General features: G+C 43.6%; 1 protein-coding gene across 22 annotated transcripts in view; it reads right to left on the bottom strand.

Moving 5' to 3' along the window:
- PTPRK (protein tyrosine phosphatase receptor type K) overlaps positions 1-20,340 on the bottom strand; it is a 596,872-nt gene extending 576,532 nt beyond the window's left edge. For 4 of the 22 annotated variants that reach the window (XM_077486903.1, XM_077486910.1, XM_077486906.1 and 1 more), the window contains exon 1: positions 19,904-20,335. In XM_077486903.1, the coding sequence (XP_077343029.1) occupies positions 19,904-19,985 (82 nt within the window). In that variant the 5' untranslated portion in view covers positions 19,986-20,335. Of the gene's footprint in view, positions 1-19,903 lie in introns of all 22 variants that reach the window. The other 18 variants (XM_077486901.1, XM_077486909.1, XM_077486914.1 and 15 more) reach the window with 10 other exon arrangements.
- Positions 20,341-22,092: the final 1,752 nt, after the last annotated feature.

The raw sequence follows: 22,092 nt of genomic DNA, 5'->3' as shown, positions 1-22,092 counted from the left end.
TTTTTTTGTGTCAAAAGCGACAGGTACCCTGCCCCCACATCCATCGGTACTCACAGTGCCAAGGTATGTCAGAAGTCCAGCCCCCCCTCCTCCTTCCCCTGCTGCCGGGCCAGTAAGAGTGCATGCGCAGTAAGGACCCGGCTGTGAAGCAGAAAGGCTTTACTGGCGGGTGTCCTCACCAGCAATGGCAGTGGCAGCACCGGATAGTCGATGGAATGATTGGCTGGGGTGCCAATGCTGGATTCTAGGACAGGCAAGTGTCCTAACATTAAAAGTCAGCAGATACAGTATGTGTAGCTACTGACTATACTGATTTAAAGGGGATGTCAGCACTGGCAACCTTGTCTTCCTGGTACAGTTTTCTTTGACCCCCATGCCTAAAGAATGCTTTTTAGATCTGGTCATAAACCACATACAATGTTGTCTAATGTGACCATGGAAAACAAGACCTTGAGAAAAGGTTTAGGCTGCTTTCACTGGGGCGGTATTCAGGCGTTACAGCACTAAAAATAGCGCCTGTGTAACGCCTGAAAAAAAACTGCCCCTTTAACTCCAGTGTGAAAGCCGGAGGGCTTTCACACTGGAGCGATGCGCTGGCAGGACGGTGAAAAAAGTCCTGCTAGCCGCATCTTTGCAGCGGTGTATTCACCGCTCCTAAATCACTCCTACCCATTGAAATCAATGGGACACCGCGGCAATACCGCCGGCAAAGCGCCGCTACAGCGGCGCTTTGCGGGCAGGTTTAACCCCTTTTTGGCCGCTAGCGGGGGTTAAAACCACCCCGCTAGCGCCCGCACACCGCCGCTAAAACGACGGTAAAGCGTCGCTAAAAATAGCGGCACTTTACCGCCGACGCCGCTCCCGCTGCAGTGTGAAAGCAGCCTTAGACAATATCGGGGCATGCAAAGCGCAACAGAACCAACTGTGCTGCAAACTGCAAGAAAGAAGGAGAGCTCAGTGCTAGATTGCTGTGAGTGGCCCAGTTAGTATCCTTCAACTTGATATCCTTGGATCTGAAAATCAAAGTACAGGCATACCCCACTTGTAAGTGCACAATGGGGTTTATTTACTAAAGCTGAAAAGTGCAAAATCAGACTCACTTCTGCATAGAAACCAATGAGCTTCTAACCCCAGCTTGTTCAATTAAGCTTTTGTAATAAAACATAGAAGCTCATTGGTTTCTATACAGAAGTGAGCCTGATTTTACACTTTCCAGCTTTAGTAAATAAACCCCATTGTGTACTTAAAAGTCTGGTATGCATGTAGCCAAGTAGAATTGTCAGCCAAACCGTGACTGCAAGCAATCAGATACGCCTTCTGAGTAGTCTGACAGCTGCAGGTGCCTTTGCTCTTAGCAAAGATGTCACTACAATGCAGCAACATACTGGTTACACCCAAAAGCAAGAATACTTGCAGTGGCCAGCATGCTAGCCGCATTTCAAAAGAGGACCACTGGGAAAGATAGGGAGAGAAAGTCATGATAATTCATGGCAGTGTGCTGTCATCGCAATGATAGAACCCTATCTTATGTAGCCTGTCACTCTCAAACACTGATAAAAAGGGCTAAAAATTCACATACATGAGATGCCTATGACCTTCCTGCTGTTCTTAGTGGAACTGCCTAGACGGGTGCGATAAGCTCAATGCCATTCATTTATAAAAATTTTATATATGTCCTAAAGCAGGCAAACTCTTGTTGGTGCAAGGGTTCGGGGAATGCAACAACATGCTTCATGAAGGTGAATAGTAGACTAAGTCAGCTCTCTTAATTCCATGAGACTTTTAAAGTAACCTATATACAACACTTGGGGGAAGCAAGTCAGTATACTTGTGGACTGGGCTAAATCTGAGACCTAATGTATGGCAGGTTATCCAAAACAGGTGCGGGATAGCATATACCCGTTTGATCTTATCAATAATACATTACATATTGAGACATACTTTATCATTAGCAGCAGAAAGCATTGATTTATAACAAAAAAATAAAAATGCACACATAGTATTCATCTAACTTTGGTCCCCTTTTACACGAAAGGACAATCTATTTTTCTTCTGTCAACGGACAACAATGCATTCCTATGGCAAACAGATGACCATCCGTTAATCTCTGCTTCAAATTTTATAAACCTTTGTTTTTTAACCACTTCAATACCGGGCCTACTCTGGCACTCTCCTACACGTAAAAATCATAATTTGTTTGCTAGAAAATTACTCAGAACCCCCAAACGTATATTTTTTTAACAGACACCCTAGGGAATAAAATGGCAGTCACTGCAACTTTTTATCTCGCACAGTATTTGCACAACTATTTTTCAAACGCATTTTTTTGGGGCGGAAAAAAAAAATAAAACAAAAAAAAAAAAACAGTAAAGGTAGCCCAATTATTTTATAGAATGTGAAAGATGATGTTACGCCGAGTAAATAGATACCTAACATGTCACGCTTTAAAAAACTGCACACACTCATGGAATGACGCCAAACTTCAGTACTTAAAAATCTCCATAGGCAACGCTTTAAATTTTTTTTTACAGGTTACATATTGAGAGTTACAGAGGAGGTCTAGAATTGTTGCTTGCGCTCTAACGCACATGGCGATACCTCACATGTGTAGTTTGAATGGCGTTTACATATGTGGGCGGGACTAACATGTGCGTTCCCGGTAGCTCGTGCTCAGAAGCAGACAGGGGCGTTTAAAAAAAATATATATATTTTATTTTTTGCAACTTTATTTTTATCACTTTTATTCCTATTACAAGGAATGTAAACATCCCTTGTAATAGGAATCATTCATGACAGGTCCTCTATGGAGAGATGTGGGGTCAATAAGACCCCACATCTCTCCTCCAGGCTGGAAAGCATGAGATTGTGAAAAAAAAAAAAAAAAAAATTCACAGATCCCATGCCGACAGCCACGATCGTGGCTTTGTTTACCTCCGGGAACCTGGGCCTCATAACATCGTACCCAGGCCTCCGACCATAATAGAGATGACTGGTGACCATCTGGTCACCGGAAATCTCTATCGTCATCATCCGGCGCCAGAAGATTCTTTCTCCGGGTCCCCGATGGCACGGGAGAGCCCGGAGAAGCACCAGATGGCGGCAGGAGGGGGGGGGGGTGTCCCCTCTTGTCGCCTGTAAGAACGATCAAGCGGCGGAACTGCCGCTATGATTATTCTTATGGTGCACAGAATCGCCGGCTGAAAACAAGGATATCTGAATGATGCCGGTGGCTGCTGGCATCTTTCAGATATTCCCATTGAAAGTCCAGGAGACGGCCTTGGGCGGGAAGTGGTTAACGTACAAGACTACATCAAGATCTGTGAAAACGGATATTAACTGACATTAACAGACAATGTCCATCACGTTCAATCAGTTAAGATCCATTTTGAAGAAAACATTTTTTTTTTCGTTTATCTGCGAGCTGAACCTATGACCCAGGCAGTAGTATGGTACATCCCGAAGGAGAACCATGGCCAGAGATGTCTCCCAGGAGCAGCTCCTAGTCACAATCTGCTTTTTGCTTCTTCTTGCACTCCTTTCTCCACAGGAAAATACGACAAGCAATGTCACACTGTCCCAAAAATTGTTGCAATCCAGTGCACAACGCAGATAGAACACATAAGGACAAAAGGAAGGACAAGTCACTCACTGAAAACTGCAATGCAGCATGGGAGGAACAATGCTTTCTGGGTAATGTCAAAGACACAGAAACTGCTGAAAACGGTTCGAAATGGATATTAACAGAACGAGAAGACGGATGAAAATGGATGAAGCAACGGTTAAGAACTGATACGATTTTAACGTGGCTAAACTGATGGCCTCATGTCCCCCGGTGTTTTTACAGCTTCTTTTATGAGCGTTTTTTCACAGCTTAAAAACACCTCTCCATGTTAGCCTATGGCCTCTTGGCCACCAAGGCATTTAGGATCTGTAAGTGGCATAGGCGTTTTTTTTTTTAGCTTAAAAACACCTAAGACCAGTGCGTTCTAAGGCTCCTGCGCTAGAGCTGTAAAAAATGCCACACTGTGGTAAAAGGTGTTAAAACGCAATTTAACGGCATCTCCCAGGGCATGATGGGGTGATGACGTCACAAGGGGTGGGGCCTCCAAACTGTCATTGGGTGGCCCTGCCCCATGCCAATATAAGTCATTGCACACGGTGGACCCAGCATTACACTGGGAGAGCGCATCGAGTCCACAGTGGGAGCGGAGAGGGGAGAAGGAGTCGAAGCTTCCTTAATAAAATACTTTAAAAACCTGAGTAGCGTTTTTTCTACTTTTTTGGGGTAAATGGGTAGGGGTACCCCATACTCATTCATGTAGGGTGGGGGCTGGGATCCGGGGCCCCCCCTTCTTAAAGGGGGCTTCCAGATTATAAGTCCCCAGCCGCAGACCCCGACAACCACCAGGCAACAGTTGTCGAGAAGAGGCCCTTGTCCTCATCAACATGGGGACAAGATGCTTTGGGGTGGGGGCCCCCCTGCCCCAAAGCACCAACACCCCCATGTTGAGGGCATGTGGCCTGGTATGGTCCGGGGGGGGCGCTCACTCACCTCCCCCCCCTTTCCTGACCTGCCAGGCTGCGTGCTTGGATAAGGTTCTGCTATGGATCTTGTGAGGGAACCCCACACAAAATTTTGGCAGGGTTCCCCTTCAAGATTCTCAGCACACAAGTTGCACTTCAAGTCGGATCATCTTGGTGCGACTACTATACAAATCCCATAGGCAACCACTGATTTTGAATAGAGACAGAGAAATGCGGCTGAAAGCTGGAGTGGCTAAAAACGCATTGGCACCAATGCAAAACCCGGGGGGGGAAACACAAACAAAATCGCATTTTAAAAACACTGCTTTTTTTCTGGCATTAGTACTAGTTTTACAGCTTGTTTTTTAAAACGCCGTGGGCATAAGGCCTAAAAGCTTCACAGAAAGTCTTTTGAATCAACATCAGCTAGCTAGAGTCACAAGTTTCTAATATCTCAGAACAAAACCTTCAGCTAGGAAAAAAAGAAAAATGAATTATGGTTGATCTATTTTGAATGACTGCACCCTGTGACAGCATGAAATGAAAATACTAATTTCATAACTGCCAAAAATATATATCAAATTAAAGCCTTGTTTGTCACAAAGAAGGTAAAGATTTTCAATTTTAATTGTATTTAATTTGGCTCCAGAGATGAAATAAAAGCTATAATGATCTTGTATTTTTTTTTATGTTTATAAACATTTTATGTTTTTATTAAAACACGTTAAATGTAGACTACCTCTATGACAGCTTCCAAAAAGATAATAGGGGAAAAATATACATACACAATAAATATATATATTTTTTTAAATGATATAATATATATATTTTACACACACACACACACACACACACACACACTTTCTTCATGGGCATTTGTAGGCATTTATAATAAAATAGTATACAAAAACTTTTATATTTAACATATTATGGCGTGCTGGACAGCCTACTACCACATTTAATAAGGTTGGACCAACATGCACTTTATTTCTACCATTACCCTGTAAGCTTATGTTACAGGAGGCGATTAGAAGTGTTAGGAATCCTTAAAATAGTTCTGCGGTCTCAGGGAGCCCCTGCTAAAAAATAGAAATCTACAATTCATGATACATTAGTGTGATGATCAGTGGGAAGAATGGTCCTTACACTTGTGGTTATTGGGAAGAATTACCTCCTTACAGATATTTAAAAAAGATCAATGGTGTCAGTGGGAACTTATCTGTGAGGCAGAAATTGCCCAATGCTGAGGGAACCCCTAGCAACCTCTGGAGGAATCCTAGGGTTCCACATAACCCTGGTTGAGAATCACTGTGTTAGAGACTGATCTGGGCTAGGTTCACTCTTACGCAGGTTGCAGCTGATGCATTTTGAGTTTCTGGGAGGTATCTGTTGTCATGCAGGAGATACCAGCAAAAACACAGCATGCATTTTTGATACATTTTTATTGAAGCCTATGTAACCAAAACAACCCAACCTGCTTAGAGAAAAAAATTCCATGACCCTTTCCAAAAAATGCACTGGCTGAGAACACACAGAGGTAAAACGCAACCCATAGGAAATCATGTTAAATGGACTGTAGTGTGTTTGAGAACGCACGGGTGTGAACCTAGCTTAAGAGGGTATTTTTTATTTTTTTTGATCTGCTAGAAATTCAACATTATCCATCTGCTCTAAGGCGGGTTTCATACTTATGCATATTTAGTGCTTTTTGCAGATTTGCACTACAGTCCATTTAACATGGTTTCCTATGGAACACTTTGTTGTGCAAAGCTGCCAAAAGCACAGGTGTGAATTCAACCTAACAATCCATCTTCCTTCTTCACAGACACCACTTATCCCACCTACTGTGGCCTGTGAGATAGTTACCAGTCAGGAGGGGGATCTTCTAGATTCTTCCCCTATATTTTGTTCTAAAAAGAAAAAAGGGTTTTCGACCCAAATGAAAGCAAAGCTGTTTTCACTTAAACAGGTTTATTTATACTAGCAAACCTAAACTACAAGTTTTATTGTATAAACATACTGCATACTATTGCACAACTTGACATCGCAAATATGCCAAACGTTTAGGTTTGCTGTGCAGCCAAGTGCAATCTATTGTTCCATATCATTAGCCAGTTAGGCTCAAAGAGGCCGTCTGCTGTGTCTGTCTGTGGGATTACTGGCAAGATGTCAACTGTGGGCAAAAAAAAAGAAAAAAAGTCAGCTTTCAACTTTATCTTTAATCTGATTCTCAAAAGCAGCCATACATATAGGTTCTTTAACCCATTATAACAGCCATAAGCTGTGTAGATGTATTTGTAAGATGGGAAATTGAGGACGCTGTTGGACAGTTGGACTCAATTTTCTCGGCGACTTTCTTGTTACATGATGCTGAGCAATAAAAACAATAGATTGCAAAGCAAGCCTATATCGTTCTCCTTTTCCCATAATACCTGACTGCAGCGTAATCAATGATCAGGTATAATGCCAATCAAAGTCCCCCCCCCCCCCCCCCGAGATGTCATTCTGCAGCAATAAACATAGGATCAGAAAACAGAACCTGGCTTTGCCTGTGCTCAGCATCGGGAAGTTGAGACCAACTTTCCAACTGGCAAACACTGCAGCCAATTTCCTACCTGACAAATAAGTCTGCATGGGTGAGCTTATGGGAAGAACCTACCAACAACAATGCCCATTGGTCCACATATAATATAAAAAAGGTCTTCTATTCTAAGATTTAGGTTTTGCTTTCCTAACACCACGTTCAGTGTGTTCATGACCCTCAATACAAGGTCTCCAAATTGAAGTCATTACGCCCTATGCAATCCTTTCACTATACATATTTTGTCAAGGCTGCTTTAAAAGAGATATTGACTGAATTTTGGGGCCACGATTAAGGTTGTGTCAATTAGCTACCAACTTGATATTGCTCCCTCTGTCAAATCCTCAACCTGTGTGTTCAATATTTCTGCAGGGTTTTTGACAGATAAATACGCAACGTGGCTTCTCTAGAGCACAGTTGAATGCCTTTTGTTGCTTTTAAAAAAGTCATAAAGTGCGAATTAGCATGTTTATTTTTTTATATAAATGACATCAAGTGCCAACTGTCAATAACCTAATTCTGATGCACTTTTACAACTGTGCGTCTAAGGGCTCATGCACACAGGGCATTAGAAGAAAAAAAAAAAAAAAAAAAAAACAAACACTAACTGCAACACCAGGAAAAGCAGCTGTAAAAATGTGCTTTTAGTAGCTTTTGGCGTTAATGCACGTTTAGCCGCGTTAGCTTTTTGCTGCGTTTCTCTGCCTCTAGTCAAAAATCAATGGTTCCGTATGAGAGCCCATTGATTTGAATAGAAGTTGCACCAGAAGTTGGATCACGATGATTCGACTTTCAGTGCGACTTGTACGCTGAGGATCTTGAAGAGGAACCTCACGCCAAAATGAAAAAAATGGTGTGGGGGTTCCCCCGGGCCGGAATCCTCACCAGGCCCATGCCTGAGCATGCAGCCCAGCGGGTCAGGAAAGGATGGGGGGGGGCGGGAGATGAGTGACCACGCCACCCCAGACCATACCAGGCCACATGCCGACAACATGGCCATTGGTTGTCGGGGTCTGCGGGGGAGAGGGGCTTATCAGAATCTGGAAGCCCCCCAGATCCTGGCCCCCCACCCTAGATGAAAGGAGCATGGGGTACGTTGTACTACCCATTCATCCAAAAGAAAAAAAGTGACAGTATATAGGTTTTTCACAAAATTAATTTATCAAAACAGCTCCGGCGTCTCTACTCCTTCCTATTTATTCTCCCTCCAGCCATGTCTTCATCCTCCGGTTCTTCTCCTCTCACTGCTGATGACTTCTGCTCTCTTCTCTCACTGTCTTGATAGCATGATGGGGCGGTGATGTCACAAGGGGGCAGAGCCTCTGGATGATATCGCCAGGTGGCCCCGCCCCATACTTATACAAGTATCGGCACGCGGCGGCCCTAGAATTACACTGGGAGAGAGCATATCGGTGGAAGAACAGAGGCAGAAGACAGCAGAGAGAGATGAACACGCAGTTGAAGAAGTCATCAGCGGTGAGAGAAGAACCGGAGGATGAAGACATTGCCGGAGAAAGAAAAAGCGGAAGAAACGCCAGAACTGTTCTAATAAAATTACCGTGTAGGGTTTTAATTTTTGACACTTTTTGAGTGAATGAGTAGGGGTATGGTGTACCCCATACTCATTCACATAGTGTAAGGGGCCAGGATCTGGGGGCATCCTTGTTAAAGAGCACGTCTGGATTCCAACAACCAATGGCCAGGGTTGTCGGGAAGAGGCCCTTGTCCCCATCAATACCATGACGTTTTTTTTTTTACTTTGGTGTGGGGTTCCTCTACAAGATTCTCAGTGCACAAGTTGCACTGCAAGTCGCATCGTCATGAACAGACTTTTGGTGCCATTTCTATTCAAATCAATGGGCTCCCATAGGGAACCACTGATTTTGAAAAAAAAAAAAAAAAAAAAAAAACAAACAACCCGCGCTTGACTCGCCTTAACAGCATTAAGCTGCGTCAGACATTTTTACAGCTCAACAGCCTCTGCTCCTAAACACACAGGCTGTCTTTTCTTTCTACTGCCCCTAAACGCCTATGTGTGTTCATGGACACATAGGCTAACACAGAAAGGGGTTTAGAAGCAGTTAAAATAAAAATAAAAAAAGTCAGACACCCATAACAGCAGCTGTAAAAACGTCCTGTGTGCATGAGCCCTAAATATAATTAATGTTACCAGAAGCACGAGCGTGTCACAAGCCCCTTTTCCTGAAGCCTGGAATACTTTCCAAAGTGCAAACTATACTGAAATGAAATCCATATGATCTAAGCAACAGAACATTTCCTGTGAACAACTTATCAAAACTCTTCAAGAACCTATAAAGAAAGCACCAAGTGAGATATTTATTAAAAACCCCACACACCACCACAACAGTTGTTACCTTCACCATCATTTATTCCTAGGAAAAATAGAACATGGAATCCGTCATCATGGGGAAACTTATGTAAGGGATGTTGGACTTCACTTTTCAGCCAGTGTCTAGAAAAACGTAATTGATTTTCCCCACCAGAACAATAAATTGATAAATTATATTATGGAGGAGAGAGTCTGGCCCTAGTTTTCACAGACAAGCTCAGCACTAGCTATAATCTACGGTATACAATTTATCAAAACACCTGTGCACCTTTTCATTGTACAACACATACACTCATATTTCTCATGTCTGTGTTTTGCTGTGATCCGAGTACATTTAAAAGTTCTGATTTCTGTACAGTTATGGGGAAGTTGCCAAGAAAACTGCATCTTTCTTGGGAATAAACGTTTTTACGGGCAAGGGCCCATTTACACTGGCCTGCATGCTAAAACACCACATTTTTTGTATTGAGATTACCTTTACTTAAAAAAAAAAAAATAAAAAAAAACACAACCCTTTCACTGAGGCTGGGTTCACACTATTGCAAATTTGATACGGGTTACGCCACATCCAATTCACGTGAAAGGAGAGCGAGATATCTCCGGCGCGGCCACGGAGCGCACAGCATAGTGTGAACCCAGCCTTAACCAGGAGTTACAGTCTATAAAGTCCCATGACTTTAAAGTGGAGCTCCACCCATTTAAAAGTCAGCCGCTACAAAAAGAGTAGCTGCTGACTTTTAATAATCAGACACACCTGTCCCACGATGTGGGCAAATGAAGCCCTGCTCCTCTCCCCCTCCTTTCTGCGGGCCAGCATTGGCTTCACAGTCCAGCGAGACCCGCATGCTGGAAGATTGCAAGGGGGGGGGGGGGGGGAAGAGGTGAACTTCCTTCCAACACCCCACACAAAAAACCCTACATGCTAAAACATAACATGTCAGGGGGTCACCATCACTTAAAGCGGAAGTTCCATTTTTGGGTGGAACTCCACTTTAAAGTGTATTTAAGGCCAACTTTGGCCTACAGTTTTGGATAGAGTGGGGAGGTACTAGAACCTCTGTCAAACTTGTATTGCCATATGCGACCCCGGTAGAGATTTACCCTTCATATTCAACCTGGTAAACATTAAAAAAAAAAAAAAAACACCACACACACACATATGGAAACTCCCAATAAATGTTGAGGCAGGCTTCAGAGTGTCGTCCAGGCAGCTGTCAACATGCATTCCCGAAGGGGCAGCTCACAAATAGACAGGCTGCAACCAGAAAGTCAAACAAAACATTCTACAGTCACTCCACAGTACCCCTCCTCCCACACACATGTGAACTAAGCCTTTGAGCTTGGTTTATTACTTTGGCCCTGAAGTTAACAAGGGACAAACCCATCTGCCCAGGGCCTCTTTTAGCTACCCATACATTCCAAGCCTAAATGATTGTTATGGTTTTAACTAAACTGTACCTGTAAACCTGCAGCAGACCTTTGGCATCTTTTGTATTACCCTCAGGGCGATGGAGACACCAATCTGTTTCCCTTGTGCCCCATTGTAGTAGCAATTTGTATCAGGTACCATTCTGTGACTGTCTCCTAAGGCATGTCCCCAGTTTCCAACAAGTCAGTTGTTGTCAAATACCCCTCATACGCCACATCCAAAGGTTAACTATAAACATCCCATAAGCTCTGCACAAGCACTGGCATTATTCAAAGTATAGTATGCCATCTCCGTTGTGACTCTAGAGACAGACCAGTATGCCAATTGGAAGACAGTCATGTGTGGTTCTTCAGTGTAATAACACAATACACAAATCTAAACACTAGTCAGTTTTGTAATTTGTCTACATCTGGAGTACTGGATTGACTTTTAAGGCTTTTAAGGCAGACCATAGACCTATGGTTGCAGGTAAGAAATCCACACAATTCCACCATCATAGACAGTATCGACAGGAGACTCCTTCCTGGTGAGCAATTGTCTTCCCCGCTCGGGGGGGGGGGGGGGGGGGGGGGAGAAACTGCAGGGAGAGAAGACAGTGATTATCTCCAGCAGCTATTGCAGCCACTTGCGATAATCGCAAGAAAATCAGGCAGGCTGATTATACCCAAGTTGATTGGTGAATTAACTTGGCACATTCAGTCTGCCCCATTAATTGTTCAACCTGCATATGGCCGGACCAAATTTCTGATGAGGAGGGTGAGCTATGGAGGTCCACTTAAAGCAGACCTGCCACCCTCCCCCACCACACAAACAAATCTCTTGTGAATGCACCTCCTAAAACATCTGCAAGTCCATTTCCAAATGTATTCAGTTACATACAATTGTTTCCCACTTTGTGGTTAATTGATGCACCAATAGGGGCCTCAAATGCCCCCCGGAAAGAATACAACCCCAGTATGCACACAGAAAGATTTCCTAAAATCTCACAAGATCTGGGGTAAAAATTATTTTTCCCCAGCCAATGACACATACTGTCACATAGAGGCAGATAATGAGCTATGCATGAATTAATGAATTTGACTGGAACGGTCTTAAATTTAACCCGTGTTTGGCCTACTTCAAGCAGGGCCATGCACAAAACATTCTGACTGCCTTTTTTCAAGGGTCAATTATGCGCTCATTATTGAGCTTTATTGACAATAATATTAATAGCCATGCACACTGGCAAAAATAAATAAAATCGCAGGATTTGTGTTTTGCCTGTAGAAGCAGCTCAATGTTCTCCTATGTATCCATGCACATTAGGACAGTTAGAGGCATATTTTTGAGCACAACATTTAGAGCAGTGGTCATCAACCCTGTCCTCAGGGCCCACTAACAGGCCAGGCTTTATGAATTACCTTGGGGAGATGCAGACTAGATAGAATACTGCAATCACTGAGCAGCAAATGATATCACCTGTGATGTATTTCAGTTATCTTGCACACCTGGCCTGTTAGTGGGCCCTGAGGACAGGGTTGATGACCACTGATTTAAAAGCAGAAAAAAAAAAAAAAAAAAAAAAAAAAAAAAAACCCACACACACCAAGCCCTCATTCACACTGGAGTGATTTGTCATGTCAGGTCCAAATCCCATGGTTGCCACCATCAGCACAGCTGTACTGGGCCCCATGATTTCTAACAGCAGCCCTGATCACATCTAAGAAAAGCTATAATAAATGTTTTTGGATTCAATACCACTTAAGGCTGGATTCACACCTATGCATTTTTTTGCATATTTGCACTACAGATCTTGTTCCATAGGAAACAATGTTAAAATGGACTGTAGTGCAAAAATGCAAAAAGCACTATACTGAATAGGTACGCATTTTAGTGCTTTTTTGCATATGGGCACTACAGTCTGTAGTGCAAATCTGCAAAATTCAAAAAAAATGCATAGGTGTGAATCCAGCTTAAGAGGGGAGGACTGGCATTAGTCTGCAATTTGAAATGCTAGGGGAAAAAAAAAAAAAAAAAAAAAAAGTTTGCAAAATTTGCATAGACAAGAGTACCAATTTGAGACTCATGGTAGCCTTAGGGCCGGTTCACACTGGGGGCGATGCGAGGCGACACGACTTGCCTCGCCGCGACCTGCCGCGACCTCAGCGGCGACTTGCAAATGACTTCTGTATAGAAGTCAATGCAAGTCGCCCCGAGGTCGCCCAAAAGTAGTACAGGAACCTTTTTTCTAAGACAGAGCGACTCGAGTCGCTCCTCTTAGAACGGTTCCATTGTACAGAACGGGGGCGACTTGTCAGGTCGCGGCACGGCAAGTCGTGTCGCCCCCTGTGTGAACCGGCCCTTAAGAGCCGGTTCACACAGCGGGCAATGCGAGGCGACACGACTCGCCTCGCTCTCGCAAGTCGCCCCCGTTCTGTACAATGGAACCGTTCTGAGAGGAGCGACTCGAGTCGCTCCGACTCAGAAAAAAGGTTCCTGTACTACTTTTGGGCGACCTCGGGGCGACTTGCATTGACTTCTATACAGAAGTCATTTGCAAGTCGCCGCTGAGGCCGCGGCAGGTCGCGGCGAGGCAAGTCGGAGTCGCCTCGCCTCGCCTGCTGTGTGAACCGGCCCTTACCTGCCACCCCTACCCAAATAGGAAAAAAATAAAAAAAAAATAATAATAATAATAATAATAATAATAATAAACATCCACTGCAATTTTAAATAATAAAAAAATCAAGTAAGCACAAGAAATGTAAACAGTTACCTCCTGAGCGATCATGTTACAATCGGTGTACTTGTTAAACCTTAATGTGAGTGGGAGGAGGGCATTCCCTAAAGCAGACACCCTTTCCTTTGGTATCTAGTACAGTAAAAACATTCACAGTCTGGTATGTTAAACTCCCACATAATAACATAAACAAAAGACTGAACCTAAAAAAACCTTTACTATCTACACAGCCCATATATTATATTTGGAATATGTTCAAGTGACTTTCAAGCATGAATACATTTGTATACCTTCCCAGAAGTCATATTCTAACACTTTTCAGCTGATTTACTGCTTTTGCCGTGTCTAATGCCCCAGTAGGTTTTGCATAAGAAATCCTTACAAAACAAAGCAAAAAAAAAAAAAAAAAAAAAGTTGAAGATACATGAAGATGAACCAGCCACTTCAATTAAGCTCCCATCACAACAGAAATGAGGATGCCTGAGCTATCATAATATAAAAAGAGGAGGCAGAAATTCAGCCCGATGTGTGTAAGGATTTGAAAAATAAAATCATAGGCTTTGCAATTTTAATTTTACACCCCAGCCTGTGTAATAGCAGCTGTTCTTGGCAATTTGTGAAACCCAGGGATGACACTGCTCAAAGTTTCAATTAACCGGCAACACCTCTCAAAGCTGGAGAACTCAATAAAGCCGCAGAACTTACAGAGGGACGTCAATATTACACTTCTCATCCCTCTCTAGACAGCCTTGTATCAGGTAATCAGTTTTCACCATAAGCACAAAAGGGTTCTCGGAGCATTCAGAAAATTGATCATCTATATAGGTAAAGAGAAGATTCGCGCATCGAGATGGCATCAAAAGATAGAACAGAAGACTCATCAAGAAACAGTCAACATATAAAAAGGGTGATCCCTGACATTATCAGGACAACTTAACATCTACGTATTTATTTTTTAAATCAGCACAAGGGATGGTATTTACATTTAATAAGGAGTGACCCGCTACTGGCTGTCCTAGTTGTTCTCTAACCCTCCCACAAATAGCAATAATGTTTTCAGGGGTTAATACAGCCACTGGACCTGTCATTGGCACTTATCCAACTATGCCTGCCCTTTCTGCCACCCTCCATTCATAAAAGCTGTACTACAGCTTCCAGCAATAAAAAGTGTTTTTATAAATGAAGGGGGCTGACCTTTCATTCATCCTCCTACCTTAATTTATATGCTTTCTATTGCTGGAAGCTACAGTACTGAACCTCATGCGGATCAAAAAGAAAATCAATTTAGACTTTAAAATATAATAAAAATCTCTACACTGAACCAGCCAGTTGAATGAAAGAAAAAAATTAAATAAATAAAAACTGATTTGATTCCCCCATCCATTGATGAGGTGTGGAGACTTTTTTGCCTTTAGATTACACAGACTAGCTCTGCAGCCTATTGCACTGATCGAGTGATAATATACCAACAGGGCAGCTGAACAGAAGTCAAAATAGTGGATCAACTTCTGTTCAACTACACATAGATTTAAAATTTGTCTGGTCCCTGCTGCTGGCAGAATTTTGATCCACGTATAGCCAGGTACAGGTAGCAAAGCCAGCATTGGTAAGGTGCAATGCCATCACTTTTTGTTTGGTTTAGCCTAGGGCTCTATTCACACCTTGACATTATGGGGTCACCAAAGACTCAGTCTCAAAACGCACTACAATTGCAATACACAGGTTCAATTATTTTTAATGGCATCTAAAAACAGTGTGATTTTACCCTGATTGTTGCATGGCAATAGCATTGTGTGTAGGTAGTCACCCAAATAGGAGCTTCTTTTTGGGCGTCAAGCTTCACAATAAATCACTGCAAAAACCTCACTGTGCCTTGGTGCCATGAAAAATAATGGTACCTGAACATGCATTTTGCGACTGTAGTGCGCTTGAGATTGCATGCAGAAATGAGAGTCTGGCGCAATCCCAAAACGCCCAGGTGTGAATGGAGCTTTAGTCTAAACCAAGCAAAAAGTGATGGTATTGCAGCTTACCTATTATTAGATGGGCCTGACCAGTACACCATTGCATGGCCACTTATTTATTTTTCTCGAACATTTTGTCTCGCTTTCACTTTTGTGTGTGCGTTTTCTCACAGGATGAAGGAGGTGTGTCCTTGGGTTTGCCCTGATGTCTACAGGAGAGGATGTGTGGCCCTCAAGTTCCTTGTTTCCCTGCCCCCGGGGGGGGGGGGGTAGGGGTGGTCCCTCTTAAGGGGAGCCCCTCAACCAAGTATTCGATGGTCAGCTTTGGCTGATCTAGAAGAACGAGGTCTACCAGGCCTTCTGGCTAGGCAGACCATGAAAACCTTTTGTCCCCGTCAGGATCAGGATAGAGGTCCTAGCGCTTCAGGGGGTCGACTAAAGCACACCCTTAAGTGTACTTTTCAGTACGCGTTTCACATGTACTTTTTTGTTCACCTAATCGTTTTTACTTTTTAGGTTTTTGCACCACCATGGACAAAACACACAAACACCCCACAAACAAAAAAAAAAAAACCAATAAATAAATGGCTACATTTTAATACCTTCCCTTTATTTTAACAAGGTAATAATAATAATAATAATAATAATAAAAATCTTTATTTTAACCTGGCAATACTGCCATTAACACTTTCTGACCTAAGATGACATATGTTCTAAACTCGAACAACTCAATTCTTCCTTCTCTTCTCCATAATGGTGGGAGGTGTTTTGTAGTCCACATAGGTAGCAGGGAACAATGCTAACTGAGAACCAACTTATAAGATTTCTGGTTGGATGAACAAGAATTTTATTTTTTGCATTAGTCAAACAGATATTATATAAAAAAAAAAAAAAAAAAATGCTTTCAACTGTATATTTAAAAGATGAAAATTAGCAAATAAAAGAAATGCCTTAGACTTTGCATCTTCTATAACCAAAAAAATATATATGTAATCTTCTGGGATATCACAGATCCCTTCTACATTTCTGAAACCCACATTTTTAAATAGAGTTACAAAACAGAGTAATGAAATCCAATTTTTTTTTTTTTTTTTTTTTAAACTGAACGCAAATAAAGAAGCCAGAGTTGAGAGATAGGACAAGATAGATAACATCTTTTCTAGGTTTGTAGAGTTCATACTAAATAAGTAAAAGAGCCATATGACGTTAAGACGCACTAATTAAATAACGGCAAGCTGCTGAAGCCAAGTTCCATAGGATCTAAGTAGTTATCATAACAGAAGAGCCGAGGGACATGAAAGCGCCATCGTTTAACAATGCCGAGCTGCAACCTAATACAGCCCATTCATTTTGGATACGAGTGACTCCGGTAATAATCAAAGATGTCAGTTTTCAAACAATAACCAAGTGGATTCATTAGCAACACCACATTGCAGTAGCAGCCAGAAACAAAACGGAGAGGAAAAAAAAAAAATCCCAGATAACAGAGATAATGGACAATTTGGTAACACATTGTGTTCGCCAATTATTTTTATTTTTTTTCTTAAGCAACTCAACAGTAACGCCTTAAGCTACCTGCCATATTCTCATCTCCATACCTGCGCTACAGTCCTAGAAATTGCCATAATCCTTTGTTCTATCAGCTTAGAACATTCTCTGCATGGAGGCAGTGTGAGCACACAAACCACCAGCATCCCTTCACACAACCAAGGCAGCGCTTCAAGGAAGATCTCCGCTCCCTGCTAATCGAAGGCTTCAACAAGCCACGGGTCTTTTTTTTTCAGCTGAGCATTACATTTTTTTTTTGTTTTTTAATACGTTTTGATCACTACAGGGGAATTTTCACAGAGTGGTAATTATTCTAAAACTGCTAACTCACCGACTAAGCTAGCTATGAACTCCCAGCAATAGCCAGGGCTTATTTCAAGTCAGAGTAAAGTATTGAATGTAAAAATGTTAAAAATCACTTTATTACGACCTGGAGGGGGGGAGGCACAGGCAAGAGTCTAACAGAGTTCATAGGAAGTTACCTAGGAGCTAGAATTGGCTGAAGTTAGCAAGTCTGCTAAATAGACAGCACTAAGAGGTGCAAACAATGCTGGGTGCTGATGGTAATGGAGGCAGGAATGTGAGCCCAAACCACAAGACTGCAACAGGTAGAAGGGAAGCCGAGCCACAAGTATGCAGGCTGAGAGTTCTATCCTGTGTAAACTGATCCTTTCATTGGGGGAGGGGGGACAAAATCCTTCTCCTCTTCCTCAACCTTTGCAAGGGACACCGTTCAAAACAACCTGGAGAGGACCAGAAAACAACCTATCACCAGGAACTGTCCGAGCCAACAAAATCGAATTGTGTCATATATGGGCAAGAGTTCAACTCAACCAGACTTCCATACTAGCTTTACAGGAAATCTAATCCCAAACTGTGTGCTATTATGTTTATACTGTCAATCATTAACAACTGACTATATGGTTTTCATCTTTACATAACAAACTGAGAATACTACTAGCACCTTTTTTCATCTCAGTGCTACCGATCTCTCCTCCAAGCGCATTCTACTTCACTCAGCTGCACATCATTGCACTACATTGGCTTTATGAATACTCATAAATGCAACATTATCGCAATGTATCCACTTACAGGGATCAGGTCACAAGGTGAACACACCACAAGTATTGTCATTTAAAAAAAAAAAAAAAAAGGAGTCCAATGAAATTTGAAAATGACAGTCTAAGGGTTAACCGAGTCGAAAGTCTATAAGGGTGACAACATAGGAGACTATACTCTCTATCTGGGTCCCTTTGATAAAGGGGACAACATAGGAGACTATACTCTCTGAGGTGCCTTTTTAAAAGGGGACAACATAGACTACTCTCAGAGGTGCCTTTTTAAAGGGGACTACATACGAGACCATACTCTCCGAGGTGCCTTTTTAAAAGGGGACAACATAGGAGACTGTACGCTCTATCTGGGGTTCCTTTGATAAAGGTGAAAACATAGGAGACTATACTTTCTATCCGAGGTACCTTTCAAAAGTGGACAACATACTAGCCTACAGACAATCTGGAGCACATGTGATAAAATAACAAAAACAGGAGCCTACACTCTAAATCTGGGGCACCTTTGACAAGGGCACAACATAGGAACCTACAGTCTCTTTTCAGGCTGCTGAAATAGGAGCCTAAAGTACCTGAGGCATATGTAATAAAGTGACAAAGAAGCCTATAGGCTCGTTACAGGATGCCATTGTAAGAGCACATAGTTTCTATCCAGGGTGCATGTGATACATTGAAAACATAGGAGCCTACCGTCACTATCCCAGATGCCAATATAGGACCCTATAATCTCTATTTGTGGCACCTGGGAAAAGTGGACAAAGTAGAACCCTAGTCTCTATTTGGGGCACCCATCAGGTGACAATTTAGGACCCATATATTCTATTTGGGGAACCTTTCATAAAAGGTGATAAAGTAGGACCCATATAGTCTATATTTGGGGAACCTTTCATAAAAAAGGTGACAGAGTAGGACCCATATAAACTCTGTTTGTCACCTTTTATGAAAGGTTCCCCCAAAGTAGGACCCATATAGTCTCTGTTTGGGGGAACCTTTCATAAAAGGTGACAAAGTAGGAGCCATATAGTCTCTGATTGTGTAACCTTTCATTAAAGGTGACAAAGTAAGATCCTATGGTCTCTATTCTGGGAATCTGGGATAACGTGACAAAGTAGGACTCTATAGCCTCTATTTGGGAAACCTGTGGTAAGGTGACAAAGTAGGACCCTATCATTTCTATTAAAGGAACTTGTAAACGAGGTGACAAAATTAGGAGCCCATTGTTTCTACTTCAGGAACCTTGGATAAAAAAAAAAGACAAAAAACAAACAACCAACAACCTAAGAGCCTATAGTCCACAACCAGGGCTCCTTTGATAAAGTGACAACATAGGAGCACATTTGGGAGACAGTGGTCACCTTAGGCTACAAAGTGTCTGAATAAGAACCTTGGTGGCAAGCTATTATTTGAAATAAGAGCTACAGATTAAAACAAACAGAAAACAACTTGTGAAATGATATGAACAGGTTAAATCTTCTATTGAGATTTCAGCGATCGGGATTGTATGTAGTTTCAATTCTCCTTGCTGCAAGGAAACCAGCCGGCACCCCAACAGGTAAACCAGCCGGCACCCCAATAAGGTGTGGTGGTGGCCATAACGTCCATGTAGAAGAGTGAGGGATCATAGGACACCTGGACGGAGGGTGGTCGGGGGTCAGGCACACCTGGAAAGTTGCCCCAGAGGTGATGAGCCGGGTTAGGAAGGTGTTCAGTCCATCACTCACCTGCAGACAGTTGCCCGCGGAGCCCCGATGCCCAGACGGAGAAGCAGAGGAGCGGGAGAAGCAGCACACACCCGCCATCCATGTTTCCTCCAACTTTCCCAGGTACAGCAGATCCAATGAAGCAGAGGCAGCACAATCCCCAGTGACGGTCGTCCAGTAGTCCCAGCAGATCAGAGAAGAAGCACGGCGCTCCGGGCTGTAGCAGGCTCTCCGCACTCCATGCTCGGCGGCTCCCCGCACTCCACACTCCGGACTTACTTTCAGGGGCTCGGCTGGGGGAAGAGGAGGAGGAGGCGGCCCTGACGTCACCCAGCTACAACAAACTAAGCCCGCTCGGGAATGTGTAATCCCTGGGGACACCGGCACCGCGCCCCCTACTGGAAGCTGTCCGGGAACTACAGGGCAAGGTGTGCGGCCGGCGGGCTCGGGATGCGGAGTGTGCGGAGATGGATGGAGGAGATAGGAGGTGTGATAGAGAGCACAGCCTGGGGGATAGACTGGAAGGAGTCAGCACACGACCAGCACCATCCTACTCTTTGTACATCCGAGACGGACACTTCGTCCAAGTTTATTGGAGAGATCGCTCTTGTGGTAGAGTCCAACCTATAGAGTAGAAGAGGCTAAGGATGAGCTGTCAGTGTAAGGCTGCCCATATATTATACAATCTTCTTTTACATTTACCAAAACCATCTGAGGTCACACCTCAACACTTCCCATGTCTATGCACTCATACAGGACCTCGCACTACATAGTTAAAGGTAGAGGAAAGTGAATAAAAATTGTACATGTTGCTTTTAAACATTTCTGCAGTGCTGTTTGTTTTTTTTTTGTTTTTTTTTCCCCAATTTGCGTTTTTTATGCTTTTTTTTAAGCAAATTTGTTGTCAGGCAGATTTAATACCCACGAATTGCAGTAAAAACGCATTTTGCATTTAAAAAAATCCCTGACCAGTAGTGGCTGGTGTTTTTTTTGTTTGGGGGAGCGGCAAACAACCCCCCCAGGGCACCTCAACCCCCCCTCACTGTCTGCTGGTCCACCAGCGTTTACCCCATATAGGCAGCAGGCACATCGGACAGCGGCGGGGATCGGGCAGCGGTGGACACATTGGGCAGTGGTGGAAATCGGGGCATCGGTAGGCACATTGGGCAGTGGCAGGGATCGGGGCTGCGGTGGGCATGGGGCAGTGGTGGGGATCAGGGCATCAGTGGGCACATCGAGCAGTGGCGGGCATCAGGGTAGCAGGGCACATCAGGCTGCAGGGGGCATCGGTAGGCACATTGGGCAGTGGCAGGCATCGGCACATCAGGCAGTGGCAGGGATCGTGGCAGCGGTGGACATCAAGCTGCGGTGGGCATCGGGCAGTGGTGGGGATCAGGGCATCGGTGGGCACATCAGGCAGCAGCGGGGATCAGGGCAGAAGTGGACATCAGGCTGTGGTGGGCATCGGGCAGTGGTGGGGATCAGGGCATCGGTGGGCACATCGGGGTGCGGTGGGCATCAGGCAGCAGCTCCTGTGTCTTCTCCTCCTCGTTTCCGCCGTGCCCTTCCCCTCCTCCTAGGCATCCAATCTGTCCTTTTAGCCAATCAGGTGATGGGTATCAGACCCTCTTTCTGATTGGCCAGGAGGAGAATTAGTGTTGCAACAGCAAATCTTCATTTGCTGTTGTAACGCCTGGGTGGGCTCATGGCGCAATGCTCTGCGACACAATCCTACCCTAATTTGAAGCCTATTCAAGCCTCTGGCTCTAATCAGGTGCTGAAAAAAAAAACATCCCCACCGCTGTAATTCATGAGCCCTGAAAGGGGTCGGATGCATACATAGGGGGTAGTGGCATGTGGATCATAGAGCATTAATTAGGATGTGGTGGCCATTGATAGAGGTGGCGGCGCCCGGGCGCAGCTAATGGACTGTCCCTGACCCTTTCCAAAAACGGAGGCACAAAAATGCATTGATGTGACCCCGTGTAAAAATAATGGCCTGCGTTTCTGTAAAAAGCATGAAAAAACACATTGGGGGTGAATAGAGCCTCATTGAACACATCTGATGGTCTGGGGAGAGCTGTCATTACATTGGAAGTCTATTAGCCCTTGTACACACGGTCAGAGAATTCGTCGGAATGTGTCCTATCGGACCATGTTGTCGGATAATCCGACTGTGTGTGGTATGCATCGGACTGATTCCGTCGGAC

This window comes from Lithobates pipiens, unplaced genomic scaffold, assembly GCF_037356315.1.
Source record: "Lithobates pipiens isolate NorthernLeopardFrog02 unplaced genomic scaffold, aLitPip1_a1.2 Scaffold_18, whole genome shotgun sequence".
Taxonomy (NCBI): Eukaryota; Metazoa; Chordata; class Amphibia; order Anura; family Ranidae; genus Lithobates; species Lithobates pipiens.
This window is presented reverse-complemented; position numbering and strand designations above follow the sequence as displayed.